General features: G+C 37.2%; 5 protein-coding genes across 11 annotated transcripts; 1 reads left to right on the top strand and 4 right to left on the bottom strand.

Moving 5' to 3' along the window:
• Positions 1-118: 118 nt before the first annotated feature.
• On the bottom strand, positions 119-3274 carry LOC143352408 (diphthine methyltransferase). Of its 2 annotated transcripts, XM_076784875.1 has the most exons (5): positions 3095-3274; positions 2732-2856; positions 877-1486; positions 672-807; positions 119-598 (listed from the first exon to the last, which is right to left on the bottom strand). In XM_076784875.1, the coding sequence occupies exons 2-5, from the start codon at positions 2828-2830 to the stop codon at positions 235-237; spliced, it is 1209 nt and encodes a 402-aa protein (XP_076640990.1). In that variant the 5' UTR covers positions 2831-2856; positions 3095-3274; the 3' UTR covers positions 119-234. The 2 variants fall into 2 exon arrangements, with proteins under 2 accessions (XP_076640990.1, XP_076640999.1); XM_076784884.1 differs by lacking the exon at positions 2732-2856.
• A 122-nt stretch (positions 3275-3396) lies between these two features.
• On the bottom strand, positions 3397-6673 carry LOC143352363 (uncharacterized). Of its 2 annotated transcripts, XM_076784794.1 has the most exons (3): positions 6058-6673; positions 5692-5846; positions 3397-5598 (listed from the first exon to the last, which is right to left on the bottom strand). In XM_076784794.1, the coding sequence occupies exon 3, from the start codon at positions 5377-5379 to the stop codon at positions 4114-4116; it is 1266 nt and encodes a 421-aa protein (XP_076640909.1). In that variant the 5' UTR covers positions 5380-5598; positions 5692-5846; positions 6058-6673; the 3' UTR covers positions 3397-4113. The 2 variants fall into 2 exon arrangements, with proteins under 2 accessions (XP_076640909.1, XP_076640902.1); XM_076784787.1 differs by lacking the exon at positions 5692-5846.
• On the top strand, positions 6252-9639 carry LOC143352390 (phosphatidylinositol N-acetylglucosaminyltransferase subunit Y-like). 3 transcript variants are annotated; one of them, XR_013081921.1, is made up of 3 exons: positions 6252-6389; positions 7029-7211; positions 9208-9639. XR_013081921.1 is itself a non-coding variant. In XM_076784840.1 (2 exons), exon 2 carries the CDS (start codon positions 9298-9300, stop codon positions 9415-9417), a length of 120 nt encoding a protein of 39 aa, XP_076640955.1. In that variant the 5' UTR covers positions 7029-7211; positions 9208-9297; the 3' UTR covers positions 9418-9639. The 3 variants fall into 3 exon arrangements, 2 of the variants coding, with proteins under 2 accessions (XP_076640955.1, XP_076640960.1); XM_076784840.1 differs by lacking the exon at positions 6252-6389; XM_076784845.1 differs by lacking the exons at positions 6252-6389; positions 7029-7211 and adding an exon at positions 7957-8096 and having other exon boundaries at positions 8168-9639.
• Positions 7996-13444, bottom strand: Clc-b (chloride channel protein 7). 2 transcript variants are annotated; one of them, XM_076784717.1, is made up of 13 exons: positions 13133-13443; positions 12735-12863; positions 12326-12524; positions 11995-12248; positions 11736-11913; positions 11155-11664; positions 10908-11077; positions 10576-10755; positions 10287-10496; positions 9961-10206; positions 9808-9888; positions 9641-9738; positions 7996-8209 (listed from the first exon to the last, which is right to left on the bottom strand). In XM_076784717.1, exons 1-13 carry the CDS (start codon positions 13283-13285, stop codon positions 8179-8181), a joined length of 2439 nt encoding a protein of 812 aa, XP_076640832.1. In that variant the 5' UTR covers positions 13286-13443; the 3' UTR covers positions 7996-8178. The 2 variants fall into 2 exon arrangements, with proteins under 2 accessions (XP_076640832.1, XP_076640842.1); XM_076784727.1 differs by lacking the exons at positions 7996-8209; positions 9641-9738; positions 9808-9888 and having other exon boundaries at positions 10087-10222; positions 13133-13444.
• Positions 13445-13841: 397 nt separating this feature from the next.
• Positions 13842-15632, bottom strand: Ift46 (intraflagellar transport 46). 2 transcript variants are annotated; one of them, XM_076784803.1, is made up of 3 exons: positions 15292-15632; positions 15026-15229; positions 13842-14956 (listed from the first exon to the last, which is right to left on the bottom strand). In XM_076784803.1, the coding sequence occupies exons 1-3, from the start codon at positions 15504-15506 to the stop codon at positions 14380-14382; spliced, it is 996 nt and encodes a 331-aa protein (XP_076640918.1). In that variant the 5' UTR covers positions 15507-15632; the 3' UTR covers positions 13842-14379. The 2 variants fall into 2 exon arrangements, with proteins under 2 accessions (XP_076640918.1, XP_076640926.1); XM_076784811.1 differs by having other exon boundaries at positions 15026-15217; positions 15292-15629.
• Between the last annotated feature and the right edge of the window lie 974 nt (positions 15633-16606).

The raw sequence follows: 16606 nt of genomic DNA, 5'->3' as shown, positions 1-16606 counted from the left end.
CACGTTTTTCCATTGTTTTCCTTGGAAAAAGGAATTGTATTCCTTGCTTTGATTTAAAAAGAATTTCGTCATGAATATAACAAAAACAGTCCCGCTGATTTATACACTTAATACAAAATACATTATAACATTAATAAATGATACCTCAAATTTTAAATCAATCTACGCGTTACATTATTTAAAAAAAATGTTTGAAAAACAGGCCATTTACAAAAGGTTTACAAAGATACCCCTTTAATTGTCTTTTAAGTACACTGCGGACAATTTTAACACGTGGTCGTAAAAGGAGCAGGTACCGATCAAACAGACCTCGCGCGCTTCTGTTTTGAGTATACGTTCCGGAATCTCTGTGCTGTTCAAAAAGGACCAATCGCATCCATACGCCAGGCTTTCGTGCTCATTGTATTCACCAATGACGCACGGTGTTTCCGTGTTCTCGCAGTCGACTATTCGAAATCCGCCATACATGCAAGCGGCGAGCAAATGCCTACGCGCGAAAGGATCCCATTTCAAACGCCAAACGCCACCACCGAGATCCATCTTTGACACAGGTGTCTTCAAATTCCTCGTGTCCCATAATCTCAACGATTCGTCGTAGCTGAAAATATGTGAGTACACGGTTAAACATCTAATCTTGATAGTTTGATTATTCTCCGTTTGCAATACGTCACCTTCCGGATGCTAGTAAATGTTCTTTCGTCGCATTACTGTGCAAACTTGTAACGCCGGCATCGTGAGCTGTACTTATCGCAGTGGGATTTGTTCCTATTCTAGTATCGAATCTTTGAAATTTGCAATCGTCACCACCTTAAATTGAATTGTTATCAGAAAGTGTTTAAACATTTTGGTAATGGTTCGAAAACCGTTCGATCGTACCGCTATATATCACGTTCGTGTCCCAGTAATCGAAAGCTGTAATCCAAGCTTCGAATTTATGCGCAGGCCAGGAATTAATACAGATCAGTTCGTTTTCATTAATTTTAAATAACGTTAGAGAACCTTTCGAATCACTAACTACTATGCTTAAATTCGATGCGTTATCGTGCGACCATCTACCGCTGCACCAGTCCAAAGATAAAGCAAGAACTTCCTTATCATCTGCAACTTTTCTTTCCATTAATAATTCCAAATTCTCCTTCTCTTTGTTATTTTTCATTTGGTATATTTGCAAATACCCCAAAGAATTTACAACTCCGAGTAAAATTCTATTTTGGCATACGTGTGCCCATTTCATGTCTAACACTGCAGGTACTTCTAACTTTTGTAACAAAGTCAAAAGCCCATTGCAATCAACTTTGAACATATATATTCGTCCTAAACGTTTCGACTTTGCTGTATCCGCTTCTAGTTCCTCGTCTTTTATTAATTGATACGTTCCACATACAAATATATTTTTGTGAGCATCGGATGGACACCATTCGACGGAGTCAGCGGAAAATTCTGTGTCGAAGCTGTCCAAATTATAGAACATGTTTAATGGGTCGATCTGAAACATACAACCCCTAGCATTACTTCTAAGCGAAGATTGAGATAGAATATGGGGACTACAATCTCATAAAAACCAACATGAGATTTACATTCAGACTTCTTTATTTGTCAAATAAATATTACATTTGGTATAACTTATATAAATATGACATACAATTTTCAAATTCTTGCAACTTAATATTATGAATGCAAGTACTTACATGGACAAACGATTACACGTTTAAAATCTTATAATAATTTTACTAGATGCTTGTTGGATTTACACTGAAAATATGGCATTTGTAAATTGTATAGTCATATAGACAAGGTACATTTTGTTCAATAGTATATTATATCTTTGAAATTATACTATATCTCAAAGAGCAATTTTTATTAGTAAATTTTTCCTTAAAATTAATAAATTCTTATAATTCTGAGCAATAGATGATTTAATTATCGTAGGAACTTTGTTTCTTTCACTCTCACAGTTTAAAAAATTTGTACAGTTTGTACTCATTTAAACACACTGTAATATATTGATATATATTACAAGTATACAATATACTGCTTACATTAATACCATGCTAATATTTAATTATGTAAATTCTGTCATTAAATATTTGTTTCTTCGATACATGAAAAAATATTTGTACTATCAAGTATTTGGTCTATCTTTGTGGTTGCATTAAACATTGTGAAATGCATCATTGGATAAATATTAAAATAAATAATTTCAATTACATTGTTGAGTCTATACTAAATGTTTATATAGCATCAATCCTGCAGTATAATTTTAGTAAATTATGCCATACATTATTATTGTAATCTTTGGCAGTATGGAAATTAATAAATACTTTCTTGTAATATAAAATACTGTAAACGGTTGTTGTACTAATTATTTTATAAAAATATAGAGATGCGAATACATCTTGTTTCTTAGTATACTATGTTTTTCTAAAATTTGAGGTAGGCAAAATCGATCTCGAATCTTTGTGCATTTACTATTACTTATAGTTCAATATTTTGAACACATTTGGTTGACTCGAGCTGACAGACATGGATACCGCTATAAAGAAATTCTGTTTCATTGGCGTGCGCTTCTTTCAGTTTCGACTAAACATTCTCTGACTAGAATACGGGCATGTACAATCCCACGTTTAATTTTTTCAGCTGAAGTGCGACTTCCAGCATAGGTAGGTCGAACTTCGTGACCAAGTTCTTCTATGACATTAAGTAGCTGTATATATTTTGACTGGCCAGGTACTGTGGGAACAGTTTGTTGAAGTACTCTTGGATTCGGTACGCTTAATACCGGCTCTGTGACTTTTGTTGGTACTTCTATACTTCCTCGTTCTTCTTCCATCTTCTATCTTTCTTTAAATAAATATCCTAACAAATAATTTACGGAGAAAGTGTAAATTAGAAAGAAACAAATACAACGATACAAGTCATACAGTTTGACTAACATACCAATTTCGTTAGTATAGATAACAGTGAACTATATATTTTAATAGAAAGAGAATGTTTTAAAATATGACTTCATATATAATCTTCGTAAAACATTCGTATAACAAATTATAACCTCAAACGAAATATTTAATTTCTTCTGATACATGGTAGAACTTACCTTCAATGTAATATTAATGATACGTGAACGAGTACTTCACAGAACGAATAAATAAATATAAAATGACATGGAGTGTAATACGTTTTAAATTAATTTATAAAATTTAGCGCGACTTTTGCCTCTCATCGCACCGCGTTAGTGTACTACAGTTTACTAACGTGTTCCGATTTCCGAAGCATGCTTCCGAAAGGACCAGGACCAGAGCGCGACTATAAGTATATATGTAAGATTTTCGCGCTATTTTTGAATTGGTCGATGGCCTCTCGTAATTAAGGGTATTAAATCAATAGACGTGGTTGTAGAAAATTGTTTTCCTTTTATTTAGATATATCTTGTAATCAGTTATATTCAATGATTATACTTTCCATAGGTACGTTCCGTTTGATCAATTCTTCTGTATGTATACTGTAGGTATAATTACTAGGTACCCATAGTTTTAACAAAAAATGTGATACATTGTCCATAAAAAATATAAACGAAGACTCTGCAGTGTACAAATTGATCCTGTTTAATATCATTCTTCCTAGTTACTAAATTAGAACTTACAAAGGAGGACATATACCTCCATAATTTTTATTTATGCATAGAAACTCGGGGCTTTTGAGTCCAGTCTAACAAAAAAAAAAAAAGAAAAAAAGAGTACAAAGAAAAAAAAGAACGAAGTCGCTCGTTTCATTTATATTTCATTTATATCCAATATTATGCACTATTAATTGATTAATTTTTTTTTAGGCATCCACAAAAGTGTACATGCTTTCTAAAAAGTCTGTTTAGTTATTATTGAAAGCGATAGTAAGTTTTAAATAACTATTATCTTCTCAGCCTCTTACACTTTCTTTTATTAAACTTACAACTGTTAAATTCGTATAAAATATGAAATATTAGGAATTAGACGTTTATGCACATTTTTGTGGATGCTAAGACACTCCCTTTAAAATATACTGCTGTACTCCATACAATGTACATAGCATTATCTAAAATAATCTGCTAAAAATCTAATCGCTAAGTGTATTGGCAGATCATTGCCGTGCATTATGCTCTGTTTCCAATAGACATTCTCGTACAAGAATTCTTGCGTGTTGAATACCCATCTTGAGACGTTCGGCTGCACTACGACTTCCCGCGTATGAAAGACGAATGTCTCTTCCAAGTTCCTCAATTATGACCAGTAACTGAGCATATTTACCTTGACCGGGTACGGTAGGAAAATTTATTGTACTGGATGGGCTAGCCTGTGCTACTTGTACAGTTTGAACATTTTGCAAATTTCTTGGATTTGGCACGGTGATCACAGGTTCGGGAATTCGAGGAATTTCTGGTACTTTCGGTGGAGGGGGATCGTTTAATTTTGTTATCGTTATCTCGTTTAGTTTAGCCAGCTCTGTTAGCTTCGCCATCTCAGCCATTTTAGAATACTCTGGCATTTTTGTGATGTCGTTTTGTATGTTTGCCATTTTAATCATTTCGTTCATCTTTGTTTTTTCATTCATCTTGGCAATTTCTTTTGCCATCTCATTGATTTGTGCAATTTCGTTCAACTTCGTTATGTCGTTATTATATTTAGCCATTTCTGTCATTTTCACCATTTCATTCAGTTTGGCTATTTCATTCATTCTTTGAACTTCGTTTATCTTTGCCATCTGAGAAATCTTCATCATCTCATTCATTTTCGCGATCTCATTGATCTTCGTAATGTCATTGTATTTAGCCATTTCCGAGAGCTTCACCATCTCGTTCATTTTAGCTATTTCAGACATTTTTGCAATTTCTTGCATCTTCATGTATTCCGTTGTCTTGGCAAATTCTGCCATCTTCTCCATTTCGTATCTTTTCGCCATGTCCTGAGACATTTTATTTAATTCAGTCATTTTGCTAAATTCAGCAAGTTGAGCCATTTGAACTATATGTTCTGGTACTTTCCCCCTTTCCATCATTTGCTTCAGCTCCGCAGAAATTTTATTCATATTCATTTCCGACATTTGTGCTATAGTCGCAGCATCAGGCATTTTGGAAAGTTCGGCAATTTTAGATATTTCTCTTGCTAAATTTTCATCTAGGCAACGCTTCTTTTTAGCACGATGCCTGGCCATCCGTTGAGCCTCTTGCATTCTTCTTATAGCTGCTTGCTCCTCAGTTTCTTTTGCCCTAGCGTTCTTCATTCTTTCAGCGGCAGTATACAATCTAATAGCACGTTCTTCTATTGTCTCTGACCTCAGCTTTTCTCGTCTATATTCTCGCATTTCCCTTACCTTTTTAAGGTAAGATTTCTTTTTAGCCTTAGGCATAACATACAATTATGCATGGCATAGGTACAATCACCTATATTGACTGTCATTTTTGTAAGATTTAAATATCAAACTATCCACAAAATATATTTTATGCATACGTTTCGATTGTATGCGGTTGAGTTTCTCTTGTTCCTTTTTAGATATTGACTAAATGATTCATACGTATACTTTTATGTATTCTGCGATGCTTAGTCCATTTTCTTTGCCCCACATTATCTGTAACATTGGCAAGAAAAAGTAATGTTAATTTCAACATTTCTTTGCTTTTACTTGAAAATTTTGTTTAAATTTGTATGTATGTTCACGTACATATTTAAAAATAGTAATAAATTCATCCACGTTTGGTAGTTCTGGTTAATTGTCATTAAGCAGAATCACCGATCGAACAAGATCACTGACAGGCAGATAGTGACCGAAAAATGACTTTGCTTTTGCGGCAATAGAAAGACGTCAACTCGATGATCCTATCGGAAATACTCCGTTAACCACTTTCATCGTCGCGACAAGTGAAAAAATCATGGGGAACAATTAAATTTTCGATATCTAAAAAGACGCGGCAACGAACTCGAAAAAAAATTCTATGGCACGTGCGCAAAAATCAAGTAACGAACACTGTTTTCGAAATGGCATGTATGCGTGTAAGTGGATGCGCATGTGTATGTAGATGTCAGCTACCTGTGTCACGTTCCCTTGTGTGTGCGTGTCTCCCAAAATTCGAAAGAAGAGCGTCGTCAAGTAGCACGCCGGGCGCATGCGCGCCAATCTAAGAACGCCGTCTTCTCTGAAACGTTCACCAATCACAACAATGGCGGACGCAATTCGGTCAGTTCACTGAAACGCACGATTAACCGGCCGTGAAGCTAAACCGTGCCGTAGACCGAATTCATTTTACATTCGCATCTTCACTGAGGTGAAACGGGTCCGTTGGCGGCGTTCCCTTGAAAATCAGTCCAGTTTTTCTTAAGATATCCTGCAGACAAACGCACAAAAGCAATATCGGCCGACATGTAAGATTTTCGTTCGGAGCCACTTTAAGGGGCCAAGCGGGGTCGCCGATAGGCTGCGTGTGACGTGGTTGCGTTTATTGACCATAACCCCTTCCTACTCCCGTCTGCAACTTCACGACGGACAGGTGTACGACCCAAGAGACCGCAAAACAATTGACTGAACCGACCGCGTCTTAAAATACACGACGACATTGTCAAACAGCCGTGAACACTCTTGGAACGTTCGGCCGTCTTATTCTCTTCTTCGCTGTTGTTGGTGATCGCAGATTTTTTTCTTACGATAATAGGATGTTTCCGTGGAAATATTCAAGTTACGGTGAATTCTCTTAAGGGGTTAGGATGCTGTAAGAATTTTAAAAATTGTAGAATTTCACTTCAACTCGAAGGTTAGTTCGTACTTTTGCAAGAGAAAGTGCGGAAAGGTGTCCGAGCTTTTTAATGGAAGCTAATACTTGAAATACAAATAGCAAATTTTTAAAATATTCTTTTCTAAGCAATGTTTTCCGAAACAAAATACAAGATTCCTGGCGTTCTGTTCATTCTGTTCTTGACAGTACTTTGACCCCTTAGTAGTTTAAACAAAGAGTTATTCCTGGAAGGAATGAAAAATTTTTGACGGATTTTCTTCTATTCTTTCAGACGAAAAGGCGAAAACTTATTCATGGTGAACTCGCTGAGAAGGTTTTCGTTTTCGAAGAACTTTCGAGTTACAAAAACACATTTGCGAAATCAAATTCAAAATAATAATCTATAATTATTTATTATAATTATTATTACTTCTTTTTCGAACCGACATGTTCGGGATTCAACGGTATCTTCTAGGTAATCGAAAAACATTCTACATATACTCGAATTATTTACACACATACAGACTTTATTAAATTCAAAATTTCATTCAGGAGTTTAGACAATTTTCTTAATCGATTCTAGAATTGTTGTTCACTGTTTTTGTATGGAGCATTACTGTTACTATATCAATGAACTTTGTTTGTTGATATTATGTTTATACTCGTCACTCATGTTCTATTCAGAAATGAGTTTAACTTTAAGATATACATTTTATCCGTTTGTGCAAGTAAAGCTTCATAATGTAACATATCTTATTGTAACAATTATTCGTTCGGGAGAGAATATTTCTGGATAATTTATATATTTTTTCATGTTCCAATAGAATTAAGGGTTACATTATTCGTATGTTAGCGGGGATGATAAGTTGACAGCTCACAAAATTTGATGTATTCGTTTTAGAAATTACTGCCACAAATTCATTTCTGTCTCCAATAAGCACTCTTTGATTAATATTCTTGCTTGCATAATGCCTGTCTTCAATTTTTCTGCTGAAGTTTTACTACCGGCATACATTAATTTAATATTTTTTCCCAGTTCCTCGATAACACTTAATAATTGGGAGTATCTACTTTGTCCACAAGCAATGCGTACAATAGTCGATGATTTTTGTGCAGATAGGGGTGTATGAAATTTGCCAATATTCTGTACATTAACGATAGACTTATTAGTTTCAAATATCATGTTCCTTTTTTTCAGTTCTGCGATCACTGTAAGCTCATTAAATCTTAATGCTTCGAGCGCTTTTGCTTCTTCCAAAATCTTTTTCTTTCTGGCTCTAAATCTTGCCATTCTCTGTGCATCGTGAAATCTGCGAATTATAGCTTCCTCTTCGGTTTCATGAGGTTTCACTACAAGTCTGTGCGTGCTCATTCTTTTCTCTCTGCTTGAATCTGTTTTCTTTTTCGTTTTTAAAACATTGTCGTTTCCAGTCCGCTTGCAATCATTCATTTCGTTGGATAAAACGTGTGTCGCTGAAAAAAATTATTTGAGTTAGCTTCCTTTTCCCTGGTACGCGCGCATGCTTAATGTCAGCCTGATTCAAAGGCCAATCACAAGAATGGCGGACCTTTGTAGACAATGCCGTTGAACTTTCGAATCACGTGCGTTCCGACGGTAAATATTTGACATTGATTATCCGTTTTGCATCCGTGTTACAAGCAGATAATATTCTTTGTTCTATTGCGAATGTCAAATGTTTGCCGTTTTCACAAACCCCGAAGACAAGAGAAAAATCATCGTAATATGTACTTGAACGTAAGACTTCGCTGTGCACTTTTTTCCGCCGATACAGTTTCACAAAAATTCTAAGGTCTCGGTTAATCGGGTATTAGAAAGAGATAGCTGCCTTCTTCTCTGTAGCTATAACTGTCTCAAGGTGATTCGCTCCTAAAATAGGGAGCTGCAATTAATCGACGACATTTCTTCTATACCTTCGGTCTTCAAAGTTAGCAATATGTCGTTCTCACGGGAACGTTTTTCGAATGTTCAATCGTAACGTTATTTATCTCTTTATCTCATTGTACGCTTTCACTACATCACAGAAAATAACATCTTAGCAATGGGATTTTCAGTTAAATTTAATCGCATTATTTTTCATTTAGCATTTCATGTTGGTAAGAGAGAACATTCGGTTCTTTGCCAGCTATAGTCAAGGAACGTAATTACCGTCATCCTAAGGGTTTTAACATTTAGACGTTATACAATTGATATTTTATGAAAATGTATGTTTTGCATAATTAATGCAGAAATATTGATTTTTTCTATACACATTGTATAGAATTACATATTTAAGTTTATGTTGATTAGATGCTACATGTAAGCCCATGTTGTGAAAATAAATGATAGAAACAAATATTGATAAAATTCTTAATTTAATTTCTTTTGATTTTCTTAATGAGTACATAGATAAGAAACAAGTATAAACAAATATATCCGATAGTTTATAACAAAATATTCTTTCGTGTTCCAGGTTGTATGTAAAGGTGTTGCATTATTTTATTGCACCCTATGCTAGAGGGTGTTTAAGACGGAGGGAACTGGTTTTATAAAAATTAAATAGATGAACATGTCTACTTCATCGTATGAATATTATTTTCTTCTACTATTAGTACTTCTTCCTATATACCTTTTCTTTAAATTATGGTCTTGGCTGGGTTGGCAATTATTTGTAAATAATTAATACTATACTTTCTGTGATTCGTTTTCTTCTGTTCTTTGTCACTTTTAATACTTTAAAGTTATCTTTGATGTATTTTGAGCTTCATGCGGCTTACAAATCTTTTTTGTATTCTTACAAAAGCGTAACGTATATAAATATATATAAACATATTGTGTAATTAAAGATCTTCTGAGTAACCAAATAGCACCTTTCCTCTATATTCGTAGAGGAGAGTTATAATTACATTTTGTTCGTAATTACAAGTTCATCTAATCCCATCCTTCCTGTATGTTTCCATATCCTAAATCTGGCAACATCTTTTCGTGTAATAATTCCAATCACCTGAAAAATATATAAACAAGTAGTATTCTTTTGTAGACAGATTATGTTAAAAAGTGCAATTGTTAGTACCTCGTTTGTATCATTTACAACTGGTAAATGACGAAGACCTAAAGCTCTGAAGAGTCTAAATGTTCGCGGCAGTGTTGCAGACTGAAAAGAGTAAGCTAGTATAACTAGTTGGAACTTTCAAATAAAAAGTAGAATGGGTAATAAATTACTAACATGTTGTAACGTGTAAGGGGCAGGATTCATGAATGGTCTCAGATCCATCGTATAAGTTTTTTCTTCGTCGGTTATGTATACTTGTTCGATCGTCGGATATCTGGGATATTCTTTTCTGAACATTTTAAGGGTAAAATTTTTCTTCAAATACTCTGCATCTTCGTTGAAAACTCTATTTTGCAATAACACTATCAACTGAGATCGTAAGATTAGACCTCGAAATCGTCCATAGGAATGTATTTCAGTCTGAAACATAAGATGTCTGAAAATCAATTTAAACAAAATATTAATAATTCTTAGCATATAATGATGTAACTAGTAGCAACCTCATCACTGCTAGGGGGGTCAACTACTGGAAATCCATTGAATGTTACGCATTTAAGTAGTTCCACTATATGTCCAACGTTCTCCACAGTTTTTAAAGTCACTACAGGGTGGCTCATAATTTCACTGGCATATATATTGTTTGACAATGGCGGAGCTTCCCATGGTAAAATGGGGACTCCAGCCATTTGTGTATGAATCTCATAAATTCCCTGGAAAAAAATGAATGATAGAAAATTTTTGATTTTGATCCTTTCTAATGAATAACAGAAAAAGTGTGTGTAAAATTGCCTCATTGAAAAAGTCTCCGACCCATTTAGCCATAATAAGAACTATTATAACGGGCAAGCCAAACGATATTCCCTGAGTGGCCTCTATAAGTATAGCAGTTAAACTAATTGTCATTCTGACTACTCCACCTAATTGTGCTGCTGCACCTAATAAAGCATATTTTCCAGGATCTAACACAACCTGCAACAACAGATAATATTTTATATTTTAATAAACGGTGAAAAAACTAAACACTGCAGGAAACTATTATCTGAAATAACTTGTCCCAGGTATTTTATAGTTGGCAAAAAGACGTGTTATTTTCGGTAATATTATTTATAATATTTTCTTACACAGTTGGGGAAAAGTTTGACAAGGCCTGATCCGATTAATCTACCCCACGCAGAGCCGATCAGAAGGGATGGAATGAAGAGTCCACTGGACATAGAAAGACCAAAAGTAAACACGGCCAGAATGAAGTAGAGAATAACAAAAATGGCTAGTGTTATTTCATTGTGAGAACCTAAATGTAGAAGTCTAATTAGGAGTATAGTTTGTCACGTTTTTCATATGGTAGAGTGTTAAAGCATATTAGCATACCTTTGGGGTCGTGGAATAAAGATCGCACGCTACTTTCCGGTGTTTGAAACCACAAAGCAGCAACCGCATTATACTCGCCTTCACGGCAAAACATTTGAATAGGAAATTTAGTAGGATCTTGTCCTAGTGGTTTGCAATCATTTAAAAAGTAAATCATTAAAAATCCCATTGTTGCACTCATCACACCGATTGAAAGTGCTTCTACCACTTTCAACGATCTTCTCTTTATGAATCTCAGACGGAAACACGAAATTTTATAGTTTATGTGGTTCCAAAGGGCACCCAACATTCCACCTATTGCTCCCATCGTCATGAACAGAGGGATTTCGTAGAATTGATAAGGTATTGAATCGAATTTACCCAGGTTTAGTAAACCTGGATCAGATCCGTTATATGCATTCAGCACAATGTTTAAGATAAACGTTGTGATCATACTAGCGAAAAATGTTCTCCATGTAAGACTTTGGTTAAAAAAGCTAGTTCCTTCTTCAATACTGAACAGTACTCCCCCTAAATTATTTTTTAACCATTACAATTTTTAGAGTTTCGTACGTATTATCGCATCTATTATTATAGTTTACCGATTGGTGCCCCGAATGCAGCAGACACACCAGATGCTGCGCCTCCTGAAACGAAGTCGCGTTTTTCATGGTCTTCTCGAAAGTATTGAAATATTTTTAAATCCTTTTTGAACGTGGTGCTCTTTCCTTGAGATATTCCTGCTGCTACCACAGCACCAGAATGTATCATAGGTCCTTCCTATAACGATTAATGCAAATATTTTGTTGCTTTTCTTAGCAGTACATAATTTAAGAAGAACCTGGAAACAGCGATATTTACCTTTCCACCAGCCAGGCCTCCTACAACGGTGCAGATCACTCCGATGATCTTTACAGCTAATGTCTTAATACGTACGACTCTTGGTATTTTAATTCCATTTAAATAGCATTTCACCTGTGGAATACCACTGCCCGCAGCGACAGGTTCCACATAGGCTACCAAAATGGCTCCTATCAATATCGGTACTAAATTTAAAACTAACCATATCAGATATGGTAACCATAAGCAATTTTCTACTACGCATTCATCCATATCTGTTATCGATTGTAAGGAAGATAATTTACAACTTCGTTTAGTCCTTGTATTTCTTGGCATTAAAATCAAAGGATACAAATCTTAAGGTACCCATATTTCAAACGCGTCAATTCATCTATGGATATATCCACGAAACAGGCTATAAGGGCTGTACAGATGCCTATCAGTAAAAAAATAAACCATCTGGCAAAATTCTTTTTAACTACAAACTTATATCCTTTTTTCCTCTCTTCGTCTTGCAAAAGTTGGTTCTCGCAAGGATCATAATCTAAGCTCTAAGAAAAAAGAATTGAAAAAACCATATTTTGTAAGTCGAATGCTCTCCGAGATAAGATATGGCACCTTTAATGATGAATTCTTATGTAGAATTTATCGAGAAGAAAAAAGATAACAAGAACTAGAAGATGAAAGATTTGGCCGGTACAGTTGGAAGATGATGCCAATACTTTTACTTATTTTATCGAACCGATGACAGAGCAAATTACCTCGTAGTTGGTAGATAAGAAATTTGTTGCTCCAGGAGTGATCTCATCTGTAATTTGCCTTCTTGGATTCCGCGAGATCGTGTCCATAATATTTTCCGAGGATAGGCTGCCATGGTTGCAGATAACGTTCTATCGAATAACGAACAAAAAATAAAGCATTAAAAAGAAACGTAAGAGTCGAGTGTTGAACACGTAATCGTGCATCGTTCCGCGTAATCGTAAAAGCAATTAGCAACGGGGGTTTAACGAGCTTTTGGATTCGATAGGAAAGAACAGATCACGCAGTGTACAGGAAGATGACACATCGATTAGGTTATGCCCCGAAGTCGGACAAAACAAACTCGGAACTGTCATTTTGCACGATGCACGATGCTGCGATAGCGTTAGACTTTTCGTACCCTGAATCTAACATTGATGTCATCGTTCGAATACGACGCAAAATTATTTCTCGGCCTCAAGAGTCGTTCCGTGTCTTCGTTCGTGCAACTATCGATGCTGTCTTCGATGGTGCTGTGTATCCTGACGTCAACGTGCGCTGGGATGTCTGTCATCTTTTCAAACACTTTTTATCTTCTATCACATTTTACGGGAATTCCATAGGCAAGGCCGTGTAAATTATCGTGTCAACACAACGTCTACGCAACTCATTTCGCAGAGTTGCAGCTACTGACCGCGCAACACAAAGGACAAGTGTCTATTGGGAGCATGCTAAAGCCACGTGATTAATAGATTCCTGCTATGATTCATGCTCGACACGAGCGAGCCTCGATCAGTCGCATCTCCGAATCGATCGTTCTTTCGATCTATCAGATTGTTGTTTTCGTCGAATATCGATAGAAAAACATAGGAGTTTATCCTACGGGAAGGACACGGTCGAATATCTGGACCTAACAGGGTAACCAAATTCTGCCGACAAAATTTGTTTACCCTGATTTTGTATTTAGCGTTTGTGGACCCTCAATGTCTGACCTGCTTAGTACACACAATCTGATCCTTATTCACCGATTGTAATTTCAGACAAGATCCTGCCAGATCTATGTATGCAGTTCCGCAACATTGTTGGATGTCGCAGACACATACACACGAACGATTCTAAAACAGGAAGTAGTTTTTTCTTTTCCTTTATTTATTTATTTATTTATTTGTAGTTTCTCGTTGTATTATCAAACCGACAATGTACTGTTGTTACAATACTGTTGTTTTCTTTCTTATATCGGGTATGCAGAGACTCAATTGAGAAGACTGGTCCGATCACGTTTTCGGAAATTGTAATGATTCGCGCGAATCGGAAGTCGACAATTCCATTCTCTGCGGTATCAACGTCATCGATAAACAAGTTTCGGAGGATCGTCTGTAAAAACAGATACGTAATAATTATATCTATATATTTACAATGTTACACCGTCCGACGGCTAGTCCACATAAAAAGTAAAAATTTGTTGGTCAGCGTGATTTGATTGCGAATCGTGTGGCGGTGTCTTTTTACAAGGTTTCCACGGCGCTGACGTTCATCGTTTTGTGTTCAGAGTCGACGTTCCTCCTGTTCGATTTACATAGATATTTACAAAAGATTAGCATCGTTTTCGTCATGGTATGCGAATGCACGTGGCCGTTGACATGTACGGGACGGGGTATCCGGCGGAAGTCAATACTTTTGCGCTCTCGCGTTCCGGACCTCGAGGAAAAGCGTGAAAAGCGTGTGCAGAGCTTCCAGCTTGGAGTCCTCGTCGACAGGGATGTCGAGGAGGTTGCAGATCATGTCGACGAGTTCGGGTAGATCGCATTCCAGCTGGGTGAAGTCCAATTCCGTTTCGTTGAGCCTTTCCTCGACCTCGGCAGGCCATTGTTGCAGCAGAGAGTCGATGTCGGGCATCGGTTTGGTCAAATGTACGGCCGGCGGGTGTTTGTTTCGGTGCAGCTGATTGATGTCGTCGATCCACTTGTCGATCGACTTGACATTTTTCTCGGCGTCCTCGATCCTCTTGACGACCGTTTGCCTGGCTGCACCCGCGCTTCGCAGGTGGCTGCGCAACTGCAAGTGCAACACTGCAGGGTCCGACTGGTTGGTGCACGGCTCGTCCAGCACGGTCAATCCTATTTTGTCCTCCACCCCGTCGGGCCTAGGAATCTTTATGAACGCGTCGATGTCGCCGACCGCCGGGATGTAGTCGGGGATGAACGGGATCAGCTTGTAGTTCAGGTCTATCCTCTGCGGGGTGTACCTGTTCGAACGAGCCGAGCGTCTATCAAACAGTTCGTTTACAACAACAATTTTCAGGTACGGTACCTACCTCATGATGTTTTGGAACAGTTCTGTCACTTCCGCCGACGCCTTCAGATTCTCGAAGTCCTTGGGGTTGTAGATCTCTATCTGCTGGGCGGTACTCGTCCCCTGGATGTCGTCGTCGTCGGTTTCCTCACTGTCCGAAGGATCGCTGCCGATCTCCAACGACTTTCCGAAGTTGTTCTCCACTTTGGTGTACCTTGAATCGAAACTACAGTCGCGTCGACGATCTACACACCTCTTTCCATCATAGAAAGTAAAATGATTATACACCTTTTAAATTTCAGAATCTCCCGGGGCGAATTGGTCTCCATATTGTTCGAAGTGCTCTGTTTCGCCGATTGCCTAGGCCTCCTGGAACTGGAAGGTCTGTGGCGTACAGGGCTCTGGATCTCCTCGGCATTGCGGACCTCGATGCTCTCGTCGAACTTGGTGAACGCCGAGATGTTGTGCGCCTCCTCTTCCTCGCTGCTATCTTTAATGTCCATCGTACCGATCGAATCAAGATCATTCGATCATTTCCCCGCTGTATCCCAAAAAGCGAACACGTTGAATCGCTGTCAGCACATCGTACAGTACAACCCGATGAACAATTCAGAACAATTGTTTTGACTCATGCATGTTTGGTGTTTCTATGGTTTCAAGCGGATCGATGAGCGCAGGCTCGAACGTCATAGTCGCGCGTCGCACAGTGTCCCGAGAGACAGAAGTGAGCACGAACGCTACCAGCGTTTGTTATAGCAGCATCCTCCATAGTTATAACATCCTATTGAACGGAAAGTATTTTCTTATAAATCATGTAGAAAAGTTCTGTCACAGAGAAGTTATTCATTGAATATCTTGATACACGTTATAATTTTAAATAACGTATGCGCAAAGTTGATTCCTTTTTCTTCACATGAAATATAAAATCGTGGTTGTCACATATGTGCGACGCTGGTAGCGAACATGCTAATCCATTTGCATCGTAGGAATAATGGAAATAATGACCACGATGCAGATGGATTAACATTTTATTGGAACGAAAAATATAATGACGCATAGAAAGTTGTTTCGAAACGCCGCGCCTCGCCGTGCGTCGCGTTTCATTATTTACAACGTGATTTACCATAGATCGGAGGACCGAAGGTGATCCGTATATCATCGATCGGATGAATGTTCAGGAAATTTTTTGAAACAGCGAGCTATCTGATGCACGATAAAACCGAAGCAGTTTTTGCAACAGAAGATCCGGTGGCCGTAATAAGTTTACGACTTTTCCAAGATAAAATGCGTTCGGGGTTTTCGATCGAGTTATTTATCTATCGATAAAGAGCCATCATCGTGGTTTACCTTGACGAAATTCATCGACGCGTTAATGCACGTAATAATGTGTTTTATTTGCTCGGGAATAAAACATTAACAAAGGCAGCTTTACAAATGAGAGTATAATTTCACGGTGATAAAAGATCGCAATAAAAGTCGACAAACATGTCTCGAATAAAATATACGGTACAAACATTTCTCTCCGATCGACGAGAACATTGACAGAGGATAAAGGCGATACAAAAAGGGTGGGGTAAATGGCTCGAAAATACGAGTATATGCA

The sequence above is a fragment of the Halictus rubicundus genome, chromosome 1 (assembly GCF_050948215.1).
Source record: "Halictus rubicundus isolate RS-2024b chromosome 1, iyHalRubi1_principal, whole genome shotgun sequence".
NCBI classification, from domain to species: Eukaryota; Metazoa; Arthropoda; class Insecta; order Hymenoptera; family Halictidae; genus Halictus; species Halictus rubicundus.
The sequence above is the reverse complement of the archived record's forward strand: the minus strand, read 5'-3'. Positions and strand labels throughout refer to the sequence as shown.